Here is a 21,348-nt window from a genome sequence, read left to right on the forward strand (position 1 = left end):
AAGGGTACAGCCATATCAATCCATTCATCTATCCATCTATCACATCATTATCGCTAAAATCATCTAGCCATAATGGCAGTCAGCGACCACCATGGCGACGACCACCTTCCTCCGTGGCGACTACAGTAGAATACACCTTCAGCACGCGAGGTGTTCTGAAGGTTCACGACCTCGCACCGTAATCTCGTGGCTCATGTTATAGTTTTCGGCGAAATCCGCGCTGCGTGCTTAACATTCAAGGCACAGCAAGCAGGTTGTGAATGTGAAGCCTTGGTTGATGTAATCGATCTTTACCCGTTCCTGTGTGCTCAGATTTGGGTGCAAGTTAAAGAACTCCGGGTGGTCGAAATTTCCAGAGCCCTCCACTACGGCGTCTCTCATAATCATATGGTGGTTTTGGGATGTTAAACCCTACATATCAACTAATTGATCTTTACTCGTTCACTTATTATCAGTCCCGCAGCCTCAGTTTGCTGGACACCATTAAGCACGCTATTTGAAGTTGGTGTCAAGTTCGACGAGAGATGAACCCCAGCCTCGATCAAAAAGAAAAAAAAACGCTATTTGGAGCCTGGATCGCAATATGTTGTACCTCGAACAAGGAGCGGTGGAGGTGCAGTTGGCCAACCAGCTACACTCAGCAAGAGAATTCCTCAGTCTTTAGCTGGTAATTGATGTTCTGGAGTAGCGGCCTTCGACACGCAAAGTCCTCGGACAAGGAGCGGTGGAGGTGTAGTCGGCCAACCAGCTACACTCAGCAAGAGCATTCCTCAGTCTTTGTCTGGTAATTGATGTTCTGGAGTAGCGGCCTTCGACACGCGAAGTCTGAGTGGTGCGCATGGTGACAGCAATGAAAATCCTGATCCCGACGACACTTACGGCTTCGAGGAAAACTCACTCAGCGATTGCGACCGGACTGCAGATGCGGCTCGCGACAATGTTGGCATGAGCGACACTTTTTAAATGCAACAATGGCATGTATTTTACACTGGTGCATGTCAATAAACTGCCAGGCTCAGTGTGCGTGCTCATGTCTGTGAGGCTTACATCAAAACTATTCAAGAACCCATCTCACATTGGTATTTGCTGAGAAACAGAGAAAAAAAGTTGTGCTTTTGCCGAAGGATGTGGCCAGTGTATTTGCTCATGAAAGTTGGATGTGTTTGCTATGCTGCTGATATACCAAACTTGTTTAAAACTTGTGGCATATATAGCCAGTCTAATATGAGTTTAGCAAGGTAGGACAACTAAATGTTGGCTTGATCCTTTCTATTGTTGTTCTCTTCACAACAGAACTTTTCAAGTGATTAGGCAGTTTATTGTGTGTGTGTGTCTGTCTGTCTGTGTGTGTGGGTTTTGCAGTCAAATGCTTTACTCTTAATTAGTACATGGTTTTTGATTCATCAATCTTGTGAGAATTACAGGCAAGTAATATAGCAGGTCTGTGCCACCGCTTGGGCTTTGTGAAAAGACACACCTGTGAATAACAGATGCTGCTATCAACATATCAGCCAAATCTTCCAGCTGCAAGAGACTTTTTTTATATAGATGACTGTGCTTACTTCCAATTTTTGGATGCCTGTATGTGGTGTAAAACAACTGAAAGCATGCTATTGGCCTATAGCCAAAATAAATCAAGAGCAGCGTTTTAGTCTAATGTGCTTCTTGCCACAGTGTGCTGCCAAATGCTGGCGCTGCTGTCCAAAATCTTCTAACATTGCATAGTCACACTCACATGTGGGAATGACAACACGAAAAAGCTGCTGTGTTTCTTCAAGCATAATCTAGCTCATAATGAGTGCATACATATCGCACTTCTTTACTGCCATTTCTCCCTGTAGTTTTCGGCGCAGCTTGTTGGGACCGCGGAGAAAAAAATTAAGCGGTGGAAGTGCGCAAAAAACCCCTCAAGTTGCTTTGAAATATTTCTGGCAGTGGATTTGCGAGGCATTAAGTTTTGATGATGAGGTCAAATAATGATGAGTCAAAGAAGCATTTCATTGTTTCTTTAAAGTATCTCATCCACTATAGTTTATGACACTAATGTAGTGGCTCGTCAATAAAGGCAAAGCACTATGTGGGAGAGACAGCTGGGGTTGGCTTGTGTTGTGAAAGGGAGAAACTGCAGCACCACTCGAGGCTTTCGAATCCACGCCGTTTAGAAAAATTATTGTATCAGCATGCTCATTTCACAGTAGTTGACTCATTAGTAAGTTATCTTCCTTGGAATGTTTACTGGCCCTATAACTTAAAATTTAGAAATTATGTTAATATAGCTCCGTGATGAGAAGTTTTGTTTGTATTGTTTCAAGTTATGTTTATGCGGTCATCTGATAAGCTTTGGATACTAGTATCTTGAAATTTCTAGATGTCATCTATCATTGTCAGCATTAACTGTGTTGCTATCTGGCACCTGCAGTGGCATTTGTACACAGAATAAAGCATTCATCTAGGCTGAAAGCTGTTTTGCATATTTAAAGCTCAGTTATAATATACACCACCATGAAACATTGTACATTTTATTCTATGCATCCAAAAGCTGCCAGTGGCACTCTTTGAGTCATCATAATATTTCACACAATGGTCGTCAAGTGTTCAATAGAAAACACTGATACACTAATATACATGCAGAAACGACCAATCACATATATGTGGGCAGTGTGTTCAAAAAAAAGAATTACCGTTAAAATGACAGTAATGCAACTTATGAAGATCCGATAAATGAACAAAAAACTAAAAACATATAGACTAATATATGCCATATAAATTACCAATCAACCTTATTCAAAAGCTGGTAGCACTGGTAAGACTGTGTATCAGTCTGATATGAGACTGGTAGCACTGGTAAGAAAATGTATCAGACTGATGTGAATGTCTATAAGAACTGGTAAGACTTTGTATCAGTCTGGTACAAGACTCGTACAACTTATAGGATACTGTATCAGACTGATTGAGACCTAGCTCTATCAGAATATTTGCGAGGGTTGCCGCATATGAAGCATGGGCGTAGGCAGCAATAATGTTTCCGAAGGGAGAGAGGCACAATTGTCATCTAAAGTGGAGGCCGGGCAGGCAAATGTCGTTGAGTATCATTTTGGGGTCTGTTATACAGAGAGAAAAATTTCTGGAGGGAGGAGGGAACATGCCTGGTCTTCTACCCTCTGGCTACTCCACTGCCCTTTGCCTTGCCACAGTGAACGTAGTGAAACTGGTTATGATCAGTCAAGTCTCAAGGAAGTTTTTATTTCAGTTTCTGCATAAAATGGGGGTTGGCGAAAGAAAAGCAACAAATTTAACATCGCTTCACGGGCTTCATAAGTGGGGACATTTAGCTTGTGCATGTACTTTTTAACTTTACCGTCTTAACACTCCTTTCTGCGACGTTATGGCGGGAAGGAACTTGCAGCACTGCCAGCTCTCGGGAAGTGTTCTAAATCTCAAAATGCACCAGTAGTTGAGGATTAGCGGTTTTTAGTGGGTGGAGTTTTAGTGACAAATTTGATTATATCTGTAAGAGTGGCATCGACAGACAAAGACAGTTGCCTATCGGATAACAAGCATGACAGAAGAAGGCAAAGTGCATTTGATGTGTTGGCTGGGTGACTGCAGTGGCTTCACGCGGTTCACGTACAAACTTTTCTTCTTATGACAGGAATTTTGGTTTTTTGTTACTGGTTGTGGGCTGATCATTGAATGGTACAGTTTGAACTGCTTTGGCATCACCAATTCTTCTTCTTGTAGTGCATGTAAATAATTTTTAAAGTCATGAATTCTTTTGCAATGTACTCATGCATGCCCTTTCTGTGCAGTGTACGCACAGATTTCGTCGGCCATCGGTTGTGCTTGTGTGTTCTTATGTGCACACCGTACGACAAGACAACGGCCTGGCAGATGGTGGCTTCCCGACACCGAGGCGTCATCTATCTACGTGTCCATCCGACAAAGAAGGATGTGCACGAATACCTCCAAGGGAGGAAGGACAACTGCTCTGTGGATCGCATGACATACTGGGGCATCAAGTTTCACCGCATCATTAGCACAAGTGAAAGTCCAGTATTTCCTAACACGATGAAAAGTTCATGTTACGGTTATTCCTTCTAACATGCAGCGTAAGGCGGAATTTATGCACGTGCGCAAATAGGCAGTACAGTAATCGCACCCAAAGTCAAACCCACATATGTCGAGCTCACAAAATATGGGAATTAGTTTGATATACTCTGCTATTCCATATAACGTTTTTAAGAACTTTGGTGATTTATGGTGAATGGTATTGTGGAAGTAAACATCATAGTAATTCGCGGGAGGGTTTCCAGAAGTTTCGATTCTAGTTATCTGTACTATTTTTTATTATTTTTTTCTTTTTTGAAAGAAAACATGCAAGCGTGTGAGAGACATGCACACATGTGAGGTGGTGTTGTAGCTAAATGTGAAAGTGAAAGAAATTGGAAGAAAGTGGTGGTGTTCCTTCTACCACTTACGCTCCCGCCACAAATGTGTCTGTCTTTATCATTCACTTGATTTTTGGTAACCCTATTTCACTGGGACACTTGCCAACAAATATTCTTTTTGATAAGAACTGTTACTATGACAGCTTTGGATTGTTGCTCCCACAGCAACATATAGTGATGAAAATAGGAATACTGGAAGAATTGATGCATACAGTATAAGCACTGGCACCTCTGCCTCCTTTTATTTTCATGTTTCGAGATTGGGGGAATGCTGCATGTGGGGCGTGAAGCGAAAAACAAAGTACCCATCAGCAAGCGTTGTTAGCACCTCTCAGGTTCAACGACTAAGGGGAGCCTCGGGAAAAAGCAGGAACGCCTTCAGCGGAGCGCATCAATAGTCAAAGCGTATCTCAACAATCGTAGGTTCTCATGGATTCCGACCAAATCAGGCCTTCTGCTTGTCAGAGCAAATACAAAAGACAACTCAGCTATACACATCTATCTGTCTGGGTTTCCTGTCAGGCAGGTGGAGGAAATATGAATTTTCGGCCCGTTCATTCACCACACTCAAACGTCAAACAAGACTACTGTTTCGAAACTCAAGACAGGTAGAGTAAATTGTGTTGTTTCTAACAAGCAAGGTGGCCTGCGAGGCAGGGACACACTTCGGCTTACCCATGACTTCGTGAAAATCTGGATCCTCTACGCAATACTATAGCTTTGCACTAACAAGCAGGAAGGTGAAGCGACGCCCATGTCTGCAAGGCTACTGAGGCAGCTATGGACTTCCCGGCGGCTACATCCAATGTTAGGGTTTCGGTGTGCTCAACTCTTACCAAGTAGTGCAGGAAGCCCACCTTATATGTCAATACACGGGGCTCATACAGACGGCCCCTGTACGCTGCCTGCTCCACTGCTTATATATCCAACACACTTGCACTACAGAGGAGGCACTTACTCCAAAAACGTGGCGCCCTGTGCTCTGGGTCACTCCACTCCCCACTAACATAGACATGCACATAGATAATATTAGCTAGGCAACAAGCGCGGGTTTGGATGCTTGAAAAACAACACGGCTACCCAACTGGTGTATACTACACAGACATAGTAGGGCCGACACCCAAGGAATTTTATGCGGCTGCTCTTGTTTACCAGGCACGTCAACGTCAGGTAAAACATGTCAACGAATTATCCTTCCGAGCACAAAAGTCAGCGCATACCGAGGGACTAGCAGTAGCACTTGCAGTCGTGGAACCCACTTCGAGGGCGAAAATAACATCTTTTTAAAAAACGTGTGTTTGTTACTTCTCTGTAGAGAGGTGCTCTTTAGCCAATCAAATTCTAAGGAGGGCTGCCACTGGTCCTACCCGGAAGCGCGTATTTGGACTCTTGGCCATAAGTGTTTATGACGAAATGAGGCGGCCTGAGCGCTCACCCACCAGGCTTTTTACTCCAGCTTTAAACTCCTCTGCTATGGTTCAATGAAACAAATTCTTGCTATTGCCACACTCACCGCTTTTTGCCGGCTTCTGCAAAATGGCTGAGTAAGATTTATGAGTGAACTTCAAGGCGCCTGCAACGGGTACCCTACTCTGTCCTAGAAATATGAAACACCTCAATCGAAACACGAATGGGTGGATCGACACTACTAGCCCTAGTTCATATAGCATTTCAATTTATTGCTTTCACATTGCGTCCCCTTTGCGGCGACACTTCTACTTCTTTCTATTTTTTCATATTTTGCAGTTTGTAGCTGTAAAGCTCCATGGCTCCATGTAAAGTTCCATGGTGGGTGCCACCATGAAACCCAACATGTGGCATTTTTGTTGTGATGAAATACTTTTCGAGGCTCGGTCGTCACACATTCTTAGAATATGCCTGCACTCCATTTTACGAGCACGCGACAAAGAAATGCGCGACAGGACGGGTGCTGACTCCATGATTGGAAGCAGCGCCCGTACTTACTCCATAGGTAGAGTCAGTTCTCCCTTGCTGTTTCTCTGCAGCCGTACGATTGCTTTCATATTTTAGGAGAAGGGGGGGGTCGGCATTTACGTTTTGCAATTTCTGAACTTCACGCTGGAGTGCCATTCGCTTATCTGCCATTTTTGTGTTTATACTTTTTCATCACCATGAAACTGAAAGAACACATGATCGAAAGGAGGCATATAGCATTGTGCAGAAACACCACAAATCGTGAAAAAGAAAAGGAAATCAGAGCTTAGACGTTAATTTACTTACTATGATACCTCACTATTTTTTTGTTTTACAGATATTACATAGATTCAAGCGAAGGATCATGTGTTAAATCAAAATTATTATTTTATTCCGACGCAGCTGAGCCATGGGTGGCATCCGAGGAAGGCGATGTGGTGAGAGAAGGTGACTCGTACAACACCGTCTTGCGCGGCCAGATTGGAATGCACACATTTGTGATATCCGGAGAAGTAAAAGCTGTGGACCCTTCTGTTCAGTGCGAGCTAGGTTCTACAGCAAGCTACGTGGATTTCAAGACGAACCGTGTCTTCTCCGATGGATCACACCACTTGAATTTTCACAAGTAAGTGTTCACTGAAGTAAACCCAACTTACCCTTTTCTTTTACTTTTGCTTCACCTGTTCCGAGTGGGTCGTTGAACAAAAAACTTTTTATTGAATACAGCATAGTTATGAAAATTTTTGTCAGTGCTAAAATTTAATCCGCAAAGCAGCTCTTGTGTATACCTTAGTGTCTCAGTGGTACAGTGGTTTCTGTTGTCACACTACTCACACGAGGGTCGTGGGGTGTGATCTCGGCCGCTGAGATGGCAATTCGATGAAGGCGCAGAGCTGAAGATTTAAATCAGTAGCACAGTAAATAACCCCAGGTGGTTTCAAGTGTGTCACTTTAGCGTACTTCATAATCACGTCATAGTTCTTGCACGTAACATCCTGTCATGTTGGTTTTAGTTTAAAGTTTGTGTAATTGTGCAAATTGAGGAAATATTTTTACCATGCTGCAAACGATCTGTGGGGACAGACTGCTTTTATAAGGAGTTTTCTAATAGTGTACGCAAAGTTAGCGGGCGCCCAGGGCGTAGTGTTTGCATGTGGGTGCTGTATGAGCTTTAGAATAGCATTTCTTCACTACAAACGCTGGCGCATGCTCAAGTCATCTCAAAGGGGCTTTGCGGCCACCTTGTGGATGGACTGCAAATACTAATTATCGTTAGCTTTATGACGCATGCACAATGTCAGTGACTGCAATGAATAGCGTGTGCGATTCTTTGCATACGCCGTTCGAAAGCTTGCTAATGTCAGAGGATAGTGCCTACATGGCCAAGCTGTGATAGCGAACAAGCTGAGAATGCTCGCCTACATTCCTGCACGCGGCAATATTATTACGTGTTACTAACAACAAATTAAATTATTATGAACCACGCAACAAAAGCGATAACATTTATGTTGCAGATTCGTTGGCACCGTTCTTCAAAGTGATCTCAAAATCAATGTTAGAGAAGTTAGCCTAGTACTGGCTCACTAAAGCTACCTGAAGGCAAGCGTAATCATTTTACACAGCAGTTTGCTACAAAAAAAGTTTATACATCCAAATCAACACTAAATTCACTTCGAAGCGGCCCAAGTAACCACGGATATCCACTGACTGTTCATTATGAATACAAATGTCCGGCCGTGTGGATATCTAACTCGGATAGCCAATGAATGTACTGTGAAAATCTATGTCCCGTGTGGCTGTTTTCCGGACGTCTGATCGGGATGTCCGACTGGACATCAAGTTTTGATCGTTGACTGGCTGTCCATATAAGGACATGCCAAGAATATGTGTGTTTGCTCTCAATTAATGTAAAATTAAAGTGTAGTGAAAAAAAATACACACACACACACACACATATATATATATATATATACACCTGCCGAATCCCGGGTGACAATCTTATGAAATTTCATTAAAAAGCTACTCAAAAATTCATTCAAACTTCAGCACATGCATTTGATTCCAGGGTGCCAAATAATTTTGCTTCATGCGGCAAAACCATCTAGTTGATTCAATATATGTTGCATATGTCATTAGAAACAATGTATTTAGTGACATTATTATCGTATGTGAAATCGCGAAAATGCAGATCGAGTGCGTTATAGCAGTCATCATGTAGGCAAACTTTCATGCACCATATTCGACACTTCTGAATAAGGGGTGCACTGTAGTCGCTCAGATTCCTCGAACATACACATTACGCTAGCTATGCCCCTCTGGATGTGTTGGAAGAAAACATGCCCCATTGTGCCTATTGTCCCGAAACCTGCTTGATCAGCGTTGTGCAAAGGGAAGGAGCGGGAAGAAGGAAGCTGTTCGTGTTGCATTGCACGTATGTACGCTGAGCCGGTCTCCGAGGCTCCGAGCGCAGAAGGCAGTTTTTTTTTCAAGTTCGCTCTTGTGGACATCCACATTAATATGTGCAGTTACAATAGATGACTTTTTTACAAGAAGCACCGAAACGTGGCACGAGCTCACCACTGTTTTTGGCAGAGATTACCGCGGCAAGCAGCAGCAACCACGCTCACTCGCACGGAACAGATAAGGCCACTTGTTATATATCTATTCTTTACGTCTCGTATCAAACATTTATCTATTTTAATCTCACATTAACTATTGCCCATCATTTGTATGAGCCCTGCTAATACGTGGCATGTTTCAGTTCTTCATTTGCTTGTATATTCCTTGCTATTAACCGATTTTAGACGAGCACGTTGTTGGTGCCTGTATATCTTCTTTAAAAGCATGCGCTACACACAGTTATTTTCCTGTGCTTGTTCGTATGTACGTATTGCGGTTACCATAATAACATTGCCATAAACAAGCGGGAGTTGGGCTTTTTGCTTAAAGTTTAATCAACCCACAAAGAAGCAGTTGCTGCCACCTAAGAAGTTATCGCACTTGAAGGCGTAAGGGCATTGAACACTGAAATCTTGGAAGACTACAAACACACTTTCCTTTCACAATCGTGGCTGCGGCCTGTGAGATATGTGCTTCTTAGTCTTGATATATGATGATAATAAAAATTGGATGGTTCTTGAAAGTCCGCTTGGACTCTATTTTCTTTTAGAATTCATTTGCAGCAGAAAAACTTCTGTGGGAAAAAGATGGGCCTCCGAGGCTGTGTGGGTACATTGTTCACATGAAAGGTCATTCTTGAATACGCACTAGCTATATACACACACAAGCGATATTATATATATATATATATATATATATATATATATATATATATGTGTGTGTGTGTGTGACGTAAGAAGACAGTGACTGATAGTGGAGGCCGAGGATGAGGAAGTGCTTTAGAATAAACATGGCGTATGAACCAGGTCACGTGTCCCATTCGACATAGCGTCACACGAGTTGACGGGATGAAGACCTGGTCGCCGCTCATCAGCCTCATATCATTCACGAAGCCACCGGCAATACGCGTCAGATGAATAACGACCACAGAAGAGGTGATCTGAGGCGCATGCAGTTCGCGGCATTATAACAAAACCATCGACTGACCTTCCCGTCCCCAAGTACACCGGACTTGCAGATGATGGACCTGTACAGGACTGGTTCGACCTGTTCGAGCTCCACGCTACCACTGTATCATGGTCGGAATTGGAGATGGTTACAAACTTCAGCGACCAAGTGACTGATGAGGCATTCAAATTTTACCTTACATACATATTAGATAACGATGAATCGTGGCAATAGATGAGAGAAGATATGATTGCCCGTTTTAATGACTATGACAAAAACTTCCTCATTACTAACCGTCTGGAGACATTCACACTCAGAAGTCACAGTCCACGATCTTTAGTCTAGGGACATGGCTTTCCATCAAGTTTCTCTTCCCGAAAACCGGTATTTTAGAAGTCGTCGCTCCAGCATACGACACGAGATCTTGCTCGCCCACCTGTTGCCCTTCATTCTTCATCTGGCATGCGTGGATCCGCCACCCGGTTTTCCATCACACTGCTTTTCAAGCGCTCCTTACACTCAGCCGTTGCCTCATAAGGACGCCGTGTTCGCGATAGAGGAGCTGACGCATCGTTAAAATACCCTGTCGAGCCATACTCCTTCCACACGGGCTCATGCATCACCGTCCAGTGCATACACACTTGACACTCGAAGAAAAACAGAAGGATCAGACGCATTGAACCTCGCACGTTGCCTGGCACAAGAGCCCGTTGTAGTGAACAATGTAGGAGAAGCTTCTGAAGAGCTTTCTGTCAACTGTGAAGCATTATCTTGATTGCCCGAACTGTATGACAACAGCCTACAGACTACCAGCTGATGTTCAAAAAGGGCTCCCACTGCAGGACATTCTACAGCAACATCAGCAATGCCAGCAAAAGTGTCGTCAAGACTATAATGAAAATTCGATTACAACCAACCATAATAATGAAATCAAACTCAGTAATCACAGTCATAGGCAGCCTCCACCCATTCGAGCACAGAGCAGAAGTTTACAGTTCCCGTCAGGTGAAGTCAGCCATCTGCTCATGGAAAGACATCCCAGCCGTTTTTCTACAAGCGCAATCTTCTACCTGGTTTCCCATCTGCACAAATATCGCCAAGGCTAACCTCTTCCATACAATACACAAATCAAGACATTATTCAAGCACCCAATGTACTTGTCTCTTCGTCTTGCTTAAGTAAGCCACCACCTGGTTTTGGGTGAAGTAGCTTTTTTGGCGCTCGTCCCTCACATGGCACGCCTCAGGATATCGCTATATACGCAACAGACAACCTGAAATATCTGCCTCATACCTTGTCAAGCCACTGCCATTCCGAAAGTGGCTGTACTTCAGGAACGCTTATCTCAATTGTCACGGAAAGAAACAAACATACGGAATTGAAAGCACATCAAGCCATGTTTTGCTGCGATCTCATCCTCAGGAGCTGAACCAACCAAAAGTCTAAAGCGTAAGGATTCACCACTGAATGTGAGTCTCATTGATAAAACTTAAAAGGCATCTACTGCTTTCTTTGACACAAATCGTGCTTACATTCCACTCGTAAATAACACAGAGACTACCAAGAGCATCTGCTCATTCAACATCGATGACCACCCGCAATTTTCACAGTGCCATCACCAAACCAAGAAAAGATGACGACGAATGAAAACTTTAACGGAAGTACACTCGTGACCTGAGCAACACTGAAAAAATAATATATTTGATTTAAGGATTATTTCAAAACGTAAGACTTTTCCGGATGAAGAAACCTCACCACAGATGCTCTCTGCGCCTGCGATTACACATGCTACAACATCATAGAAAATGCCAAGAAGGACACAGAAGCACTTCTTGCACACCCCCAGCACTCAGGCTTCATGCCGTCATAATCTGTCAAGAATCACGCATTCTAAAAGCAAAGCGTCTGTCGCAGCTACAACTCAGAATCCAACGCATGAGACATCCGACCTTCCAATGCTACAAGGATTCGCAGCCTTGCTCATTCTTCATTACTATCCAGGCTGTGTCATCGTCATTTTCCACGTTGAAGGCATGGATATGCTCTCCACAACGCAACAGCCAACCTCGCCCCCCCCCCTGAGGTCTCCTAGATATTACTGGACTTTCTTTCTTATGAACGCATTTGTGCAAGTACACGAAACTGCTGTGTTGCATGGTACCACTTCATTTTCTGATATATTTTTTATTTAGAGACTCCATTTGTGATGCTTTAAAGTTTGTAGGTTGTGCATTCTTTCGCGGTAGGGGTAATCCTGTGACGCAAGAAGGCAGTGACTGTGATAGAGGCAGAGAATGAACAAGTGCTTTGGAATAAACGGATAAGCATGGCCTATGAGCCAGGCCATGTCTCCCATTCATCATATATATATATATATATACATATATATATATATATATATACATATATATATATATGAGATCTAACAGACAGTAATGCCAAGGAATGTACAGGGGAAGTTATTAGAACCAATGGAATGTAATTAAGAAGAAAGAAAAGTGGATGAAAAAACTGCCCACGGCTGGTTATTTTTTCGTCTCCTTTTCTTTCTTCTTATTTACATTCCATTGGATCTAATAACTTCCCCTGTATAACCCATGACATTACTCTCTGTTAGATCTTATTAATATTGTATTAAAACACGGAAAAACGAGCCCTTAGGTATACACTTCTTTCCCTTATATATATATATATATATTTATATATATATATATCAGTATCGTAGCAATATATATATATATATATAGAGAGAGAGAGAGAGAGAGAAACTTCGGGGTTGTCTTAGTTTTATTTCCAACGGTTTTGAGCGGTGGATCGGTGTTCGTCAGGGTTTGCGAACAAGTGCGATTCTATGCGAACATGCCGCATCGACATTGTGGTGCAAGAAGGAAATGGGAGAGGGTGACAAATTAGTGTTGTTTTACGATGCTGATATATGCTGTGCCGAACAGTTATTCTCCTCTCATTCGCTGAGGCAAACCAAAAAAAGCCAAAGTAAAAAAATGAAAAAGAAATGTAAAAAAAGGAAAGAAATGGGGGAGAAAGGAGAAAGAGAGTGGGGGGATAGAGCGGCTTCCGGGTCGCGTCTTAGAAGGTTGTGGAGGGACATTGTTGGTGAGCTTCAGTGGCAGGCAATTGCTTGTAGCGAAAGGGGCGACTCTGCAGAGAGAGCCCCCGATGTGGCCCTTTCTGTAGTCAATTAGGAAAGAAGGGGAACCAGGTATTTTGTTGAGACTACACTGACATGTTTCATATGTGAGGGGGGGAGGGCGGTAGATTTCGGGGCAAAGATGGTGAAAACACACAAGGCCATTTGAAAAGTACAGGCTAAATTTTTCGCTAGAAGGCATATGTTAATATGACAGCGTGTATGTATCCAGCCCTTTTGTACCACTCCCCGAAGCACTTGTGATTGAAACCGGCTCGCACTGGTTGGGTTCTTCCACTTACAAAAAATAGGGCAAACATAGGTAAATGTAATGGCCAAAAATAGAAAGAAATGTGAAATGTCATTATGGAACAAATAATAACAAAAGATAATGAAAGCAGTGATATTGTAGGACAGATATAAGCACAACTCTGGAAACTCAGAGAAATGCAAACAGACAAAACAGTAATCAAAAACAAAATAATACAAATAGTAAAATATAGTAAAAAACAGTAAAAAATTGTAACAAAAATAAATAAAATTGAAATAAATGAAAACAGTAATAAAGCAAAGATATACATATGCGAACAGAGCTTGGGAAAATGTTTGGTTGGTCTATTCCCCCGGATAACTATTGGGCACTTCCTTTGAGGATGTCGAGGAATAATATATTTATTATGCCGGACTCGATTGGTGTGCCATCTCTCCTCTGCAAGTCTTAAGAAACTATAGGTTGCTGATGCTTTCATTGATGCCATCTGTTAATGTTTGACATTTGTGGATGTCCCTTTGTTCCCGTTCACGAGTCCCCCGGAAGCCTGACAGGAGGAGGGTGGAGTGTATTTTATCGAATGAGTGTTCTGGCAAATTCAGATGCTTGGAAAAAAATTGCCCGCAGCTTCCCTCGGGGGAACACTGAGGAGGATGCGGAGCATATAATTGGTTAACGGGGTGTTAAAGTGCGACTTACTTGGGTCGATGGCTAAATTGGTTAACGTGGTTGTGAAATGGGGTGTTAAATTGCGACTTACTTGGGTCGATGGCTAAATTGGTTAACGTGGTTGTAGGAGGGGGTGTTAAATGAGTGAACACGTACACACTTGTTCGAAAGGACGGCGCTGGTCGAAGGGACGTCATCATTGTGTTTGTGGATTCGTTGGAATTCATTTCACCGCGACCTTGGACGTCGACGCGCCGTACAAACCAACCGACGAGCGGCAACTGAGCGAGCGAGCGCCGACCTTGAGTATATATACAGCGCGACGGCGCATGCACTGTCAGCTGTTGAATGTTCTCGAAGGAGAAGCGCGCGCGCGGCACAGATGGCGACGGCGCGACGGCGCATGCGCTGTCAGCTGTCGAATGTTCTCGAAGGAGAAGCGCGCGCGGCACAGATGGTGGGCGACGGCGCGACGGCGCCTGCGCGCGCGTCAGCTGTCGAATGTTCGAGAAGCGGTGCGGACAGCGCGGACGGCGCGGACGGCGCACTACAAGGCGCGAGTATAAGATGCTTCCGCATCTAAAAGGAGATTTCGTAGTGTGCGTGCATGGGCTTTGTGGTTATTGAAACGTAGTCTGATCGTGTACCAATCTGACCAATATACTGCTGGCCACAGACATATCTATGCAGCATATATACCACGTTCTGGCGGTCACAATTCAGTGAGTCCTTAACTTTGAGGACAAAGCCTTGGCAACACATGTGTTGGTCATCCGTTTTGCAGACTTGGCAGCATGGTTTTCCGCATGGCTTACAACCCGATTCTCTGCTTTCAGATTCGGTCGTCTCAGCTCCAACTAGAATGTCTTTTATGTTCTTTTCGCGGCGATAGACCACTCGCGGCGGCTCCGTGAAAATTGAAGATAGTCGCCCACTATGCTGTGCAATGTTCAAATGTTTTAAAAAGATATTATTGAGGTGTGGTACTATGAATGAGTATGTCACGACAAGGTTAGTTTGGTTTTTTGAATGGCGTGGTTTCGAGCCCGACAAAATTTTGTTCCTATCTAAACTACACGCCCGGCTGATAGCATCATCGATAATTCTCTCTGGGTACTCTTTTGCATGTTACGTTTGGCCCGGCAATTCGTCTGGGCACACTCTATTGTGCGTAAGCCGCCGGTCTACTGGGGAGACTCTCAACCCCTTCGGCGGCAAGTCTGCCAGACGCTGTCGAAGTTTTCGGCAATTATGCAGACCATGCATCAAGCGAAGACGAGTTCCTGACTTTCAACTACGGACCCTTTCGTCGTCCCTTCGAGCAGCAGCGGTGACTGATGCCCTTGGCGACTCATCTGGCGAGGGGGAAGCTGTTGTGACCGGCGCCACAGCTGACGGGGAGCGGCGCTGTTTTAATCCTCAATCAAGTAGCCGACTGGCCGGCTGCCTATGCCCGCCAGGCATTGTCCCTGCTAGCCGGAGGGTGAGATGTCGTGTTGCCACGTCGCCGTAAATCGTTCGAGAGAGGAAAACAAAGACAGCATCTTCCTTGAAACAGACCGTGGCAGCCGCTGCAAATCGCCCCGCTGATTGAGCGAACAGATCGATGGACCCTTTGATGTATGCTGTCAGGAGCTTGGGACCTCTCGCTTGGGACCTCTCGACTAGCAGCACACACACGATGTGGAAGAGCCTCGCAGGTGCCACCTTGCAGTGCAGTGATCACGACTCAATATTAGACGTTCACGTGGGCCGTGCATGCGGGTCCCCCTGACCTGTTCTGTGTGTGATTGGTGTTCCACTCGGAGAGAAGAAGCCCACCAGGGCTTAAAACGACGCCGCAGCGGGCTGGACGATGCTCTGAACTATGTACCAGTTCAACTACCACCCTCTTAATTTGTGAAACCCCTAACCTTTCTTTGCTGTAAATAAGTGTAAATAGCGCAATAAACCTGTTAGTTTTTCGTATCCTCTTTTGTCAGCGTTCATTTCCTCTACCACGTTACACCACAAAATACCGGGTAGACTCCCATTCGCAACAACTGGTTGGCAGCGGTGAGACGAACCTCGCGACATGGTGCTGTGTTGAGGTGAGTGCTTGGTCTTTGCTTTAACTGTCCAGGTTTCATTGTGTGAGTTTAGTATAAACTAGATTGTTTGATTCGAAGTTAGGAAGATCACCTAGTCTGAGTTCTGAGTGTGTTTTAGGGATCACCTCTATTTGTGCGAGAGGCAAGACCAAAGACAAATGGCAATCATGGAGGTATACGCACTGCTAAAACATGAACTTTTGTAGTTATGTAATGACCTGGGTATTAAGATTAAGGAAGGAATGGGCAGGTCACAAATTTTAGAGCTAACTTTGCAAAACGCCAGTGAGAAGGATATTGGATACCTGTTAAAAGCTTGAAAAGGTTGGAGAAACAAAATAAGAAACGAGAAAAAGAAGAAACGGAAAGAATGGAACAAAAAAGGAGAAAGAAAGAGAGGAAAAGGAATGAGATAAAAAGGAAAGAAGGGATAGAAAAGAGCGTGATCAAGCACGCGACTTGGATAATAAACTTCTGGAAGGTAAAATTGAAGCAATGCGGCGGAGTTTTCAGCCATCCGCAACTGTAGTGCAGGAGAAGTGCTATGATCCAATGAGTGAGGTGCAGTCCAGAGCATAAGAGAAGGCTAGCACGTGTGAAGAGCGCAGCACGTTCGCAGATCAACCGAATGTGAGAGCTGCGGAAAATGCTGCTATAACGAGAGAGACCGCCGAAGGCCAGAGGGAGTGTGACGAAGTGCTGCACTAGTTATATGCTAGCGAAACAGCTAAGATAGCTGTAGAAAAGCTGGTACAGAGCTCAACTTTGTTTGTCACGACAGTGGATCTTGCAGACAAGGTGGAAGTAGTCAAGGACACCGGAGAAAGCTCAGAAGAAGCAGCGAAAGTAGAGAATGGTATCAGTGCAGTTGCAGACAGCTCCCAAGATTGCGAGCAAGATTTTTCGAAGGAAAGCAGCTGCATTGTTCCTAAGTGTGTTAACCAGTCCGCAAGTCTAGAGGGTGAGAATAAAGATGATTTGGTCGAAAATCTTTTAGACTGTGCGACTGAGACAGCTGACAAAAGCTGTCAGAGGGTTCATGAGTGTAAGATGCGATCGGGAGGCTTGGAAACCAGATGTAAAAAGTGACGCAGACGCAAGAGATGTCAGAGAGCCGTGAGCAAGACAAAAGTCACTACGCGTGTTGAGGAAAGTTCGAAAAATTTGAGCGTAGCACGCAAAACGAGGCGTTTCGCATCGGCGTCCAAGCTGCTCTGCATGTGTCCGAGCCGCTGGACGAAAAGAAATAGAAAAGTGGGTTTTTCGCGAATGCATTCCCGTGTAAAGTCATCGGTACTTCATTTCTATCGACTGCACGTTTCAGTGCGCGGGCGAATACAGGTTCAGTACAGGTGAACTGGCCCAACAAGCCAACACAGCCGAGAAATCAAAGTGCCAAAGTAGTAGGGCAGGTGGTTCAGAAGCACCCTTGACCTGTAAAACCACCGATTACGCAACTCGAGACCAATTTCCTAGTTGCGAGAAAACGATTGGTCACAAGCGTTGTCATAAAAAATTGAAGCGTACGCGCGCGACTAAGCAAAGGAAGAAAAGGGTAGGGGTGAGCCGGGCGAAAGAAGAATGGGTAGATCATCGGTCCGCACAGGAGCTAGACCAAAGAGAACACCGTCACTCTTTCCCTTGCATTGCTCGGGTTCCCTCCGCCAGATTGACAGAAGCCCACAGCAATTGCGAATGATGCGTGACTGCGCTCTTCAGCTTGTAGGACGTGCACGTTGTAGTGCCGGGCGTTCTGAAAATCCGCCAAGACCTCGACCGCCGCGTGTGCGATGGAAGTGAGGGACAACTATAAGCTGGAGAGTGCGACCAAGGAAATTTTCTTAGAAGCATGTTTATTTGCTTACTTTTGGTTTTAAAGTAGTATTCCTTTGTCTTCTCCCCGGCTAGTTCGTGTAGCAGCAGTTTTTCCCTTCTAGATTTTTTAAAAGTATTGTAAGTGTTTTTAGTTTAGTTTTTATATGGAAGCAGTGGCCCGCATCAGTCTGCCGACTGCGTGAAATTAGTTTTCTTTGAGCTAAAAGCATGTAGGTCAGGGATGAAGATTTGGTATGCCCCCTAAACTTGAAGTGATGTTCGCTATAGGTTATAGCGAAATGACCTATGATTAGGTGTGTGTTGATACGATATTGCTCTTTGTATGATAGTATGATGTCGTGCTCGGGCGCACAGCGAAGTCATGTGCTTTAAAAACATAGGCTGACATGAAGCTACATTCAACAAATGAGTGTGTCGTATGAGAGGTTTATTCCCTTCATTTTGTTCTTTTAGTGATTGCTTATAAGGATCTAATGATGACTTGAGCTGAGAGCATTGCATTCTTCAAATTCTGAGGCTTGAGATACAATTCTAGGATTTATAGGACGCAGTTTAATCTGTTACGACTGAGTTTTCCTTGGTGTCAGGGTGTCCTAAAAGTAGGTACTCTCGACTACGCCTTGCAAGTTTATAATGAGAGGGAAAAAAAGGGCGCCCAGATACCTTGTGTATAAGATCTGGCAGCATTCATGTAAAACTCAAGTAGTTGGTTGTGTTTTTTTAAGTTAGTGATAAGTCAGCGGATGAAAGTTATAACTTAGTAGCAAGGATGGTAGGAAGCTAGTTTTGAAAGAGCATACTCATGGTTATATAGGGCCAAATTGCATTTGCCTTCGTGTGCTTTTCTCGCATGGCAATTTGTTCCATCTTTGGTAAGCATCTCCACGTCCAGATTGTTGTAACTTTTGCGGCACCAAATTGTCTCAAAATTTTAGTGTACAGGTTTTTCATTTGTTTGTGTTTCTTGAGAAGCCTGGAGGGTTTTAAGTGGGTCCAATGTGCTTGACTGCAGCATGGTATTGTGTTGTGTGGTTCGCCTTGCTGTTGTCAATTATTGTGAGCTGGTTTGGGAGTTAGTTACGAGTTCGCTGCTGGAGGGTCAAAACCAGGCCATCTTCCTCGTCACCAGCCATTCTCTTCGTGCCCAGCGGTTGGGAGCGCTGGCCAGTCGAGATTTTTTGGGCAGCGAAGGAGCTGTTAGGTTTGCCCCGGCAATTCATCTGGGCAGACGCCAATGTGCGTAATTCAGTCTACTGGTGGGGCTCTCAACCCCTTCGGCACCCAGTCTGCCAGACGCTGTCGAAGATTTCGGCAATCACCCAGACCATGCGGCAAGCGAAGGCCAGTTCCCGACTTTCAACTACGGACTCTTTTATCGTACCTTCGAGCAGCAGCGGTGACTGATGCCCTCAGCTACTCATCTGGCGAGAAGGAAGCTGTTGTGACCGGCGTCAGAGCTGATGGGGAGCGGCGCTCTTTTAATCCTCAATCAAGTAGCCGAACGGCCGGCTGCCTATGCCCGCCAGGCATTGTCCCTGCTGGCTGGAGGGTGAGACGTCGTGTCGTCACGGCGCCGTAAACTGTTGGAGAAAGGACAACAAAGACAGCATCTTCCTTGAAAGAGATCGTGGTGGCCGCCTCAAATCGCCCCAGTAATTGAGCGAACAGATTGGCGAACCCTTTGACGTATGCTGTCATTAGCGTGGGACCTCTCGACTAGCGACACACACACGACGAGGAAGAGCCCCGCAGGCGCCACCTTGCAGTGCAGAGATCACGACTCAATATTGGACGTTCATGTGGGCCGTGCATGCTCGTTCTCCTCACCTGTTGTGTGTGTGTGATTGGTGTTCCAGTCGGAGAGGAGGAGCCCAGGAGGGCTTAAAACGATGGCACAGAGGTCTAAATGGGGCTCTGAACTCTGTACCAGTTCAACCACCACGCTCATGGTTTGTGAAACCTCTAACTTTTCTTTGCTGTAAATAAGTGTAAACAGTGCCATAAACCTGTTTGTTTTTCGTATTCTCTTTTTGTCAGCATTCGTTTTCTCCACCCATCGTGTCGTCATGACGCCGTAAACTGTTCGAGAACGGACAACAAAGACAGCATCTTCCTTGGAAGAGATCGTGGCGGCCGCCGCAAATGGCCCCGGTAATTGAGCAAACAGATTGGCGGACCCTTTGATGTATGCTGTCATTAGCGTGGGACCTTTCGACTAGTGACACACACACGGCGAGGAAGAGCCCCGAAGGCGCCACCTTGCAGTGCAGTGATCACGACTCAATATTGGACGTTCGCATGGGCCGTGCGTGCTCGTCCCCCTGACCTGTTCTGTGTGTGATTGGTGTTCCAGTCGGAGAGGAGGAGCCCAAAAGGGCTTAAAACGACGCCAGTGAGTGCTGGACGGGGCTCTGAACTGTGTACCAGTTCAACCACCGTGCTCGTGGTTTGTGAAACCTCTAACCTTTCTTTGCTGTAAATAAGTGTAAATAATGCCATAAACCTGTTTGTTTTTCGAATTCTCTTTTTGTCAGCGTTCGTTTCCTCCACCCGGTTACACAATGCTACCACAAGAGACCGGGTAGACTCCATTTGCAACAGCCACAAGAGCCATTTTAAGATCATTGGCATGACCTTAGAAATCTAACACGTCTGAACAAATTCGGCGGTATTGGTGTGCTTGCGAGTATGGAATGGCTCTCTTGTAGTGATGCGGATGGCTACTCTTAAAATGAAGATACTGATGGCGATCCATTCGTTTTTGGTATAGGTTCGTGCAAATCTGTTTCTCCATCGTTTGACCAGTAACATCGAGAAAGTTTATAGTTGATTTGGAGTAGGTGTGTGTAAACGAGATTGATGAGTGAGTTGAATTTAATTCATCTATGACTGACAGCAGACTTTCCTTTCTGTGATGCCAAATCATGAATATATCCTTCAAGAATCTTTTGTAGATGAGAGGCTTCATTCAATGATCTGCTTGCAAGAAAGGGTTCTTCAATGAATGTCATAAAAATATTTGCTTAACTAGGAGCCATTTTTTACACATATCTGTGCTGTTCTTTGGAGAAAGTCCTTATTATCGAACTCAAAGTTATTGTGGCTGAGTATCAACTGCAGAAAACATGACAGCATGTCCTCATCTAAGCACACAGGCACACTGGCCTTCTTGAAAGCTGCGACTGATGCATCAATGCCATCTGACTGTGGGATGTTTGTGTATAGTGACCCTACATCTATTGTCACAAGGATACTAACGTTAGGAACCTCGAGTCTGCTGATTTGACGGAGAAAGTGGTCAGTGTCTTTATTGTATGAAGGGATAGTTGGAACAATATCCTTAAGAATGAAGTCTAGTGCACTTGACAATTTTTCTGTTGCTGT

The 21,348-nt window shown here is 44.6% G+C and overlaps 1 protein-coding gene across 1 annotated transcript in view; it reads left to right on the top strand.

Annotated features, from left to right (window-relative positions):
• The window catches only part of LOC142787004 (decapping and exoribonuclease protein-like), a 133,936-nt gene extending 126,790 nt beyond the window's left edge, over nucleotides 1-7,146 (top strand). Inside the window, exons 2-3 of the mRNA XM_075884620.1 lie at nucleotides 3,810-4,042; nucleotides 6,786-7,146. Of these exons, the coding sequence (XP_075740735.1) occupies nucleotides 3,856-4,042; nucleotides 6,786-7,012 (414 nt within the window). The 5' untranslated portion in view covers nucleotides 3,810-3,855 and the 3' untranslated portion in view covers nucleotides 7,013-7,146. The remainder of the gene's footprint in view (nucleotides 1-3,809; nucleotides 4,043-6,785) is intronic.
• The last annotated feature ends 14,202 nt before the right edge of the window (nucleotides 7,147-21,348 follow it).

Source organism: Rhipicephalus microplus, unplaced genomic scaffold (assembly GCF_043290135.1).
Source record: "Rhipicephalus microplus isolate Deutch F79 unplaced genomic scaffold, USDA_Rmic scaffold_41, whole genome shotgun sequence".
In the NCBI taxonomy this organism is placed as follows: Eukaryota; Metazoa; Arthropoda; class Arachnida; order Ixodida; family Ixodidae; genus Rhipicephalus; species Rhipicephalus microplus.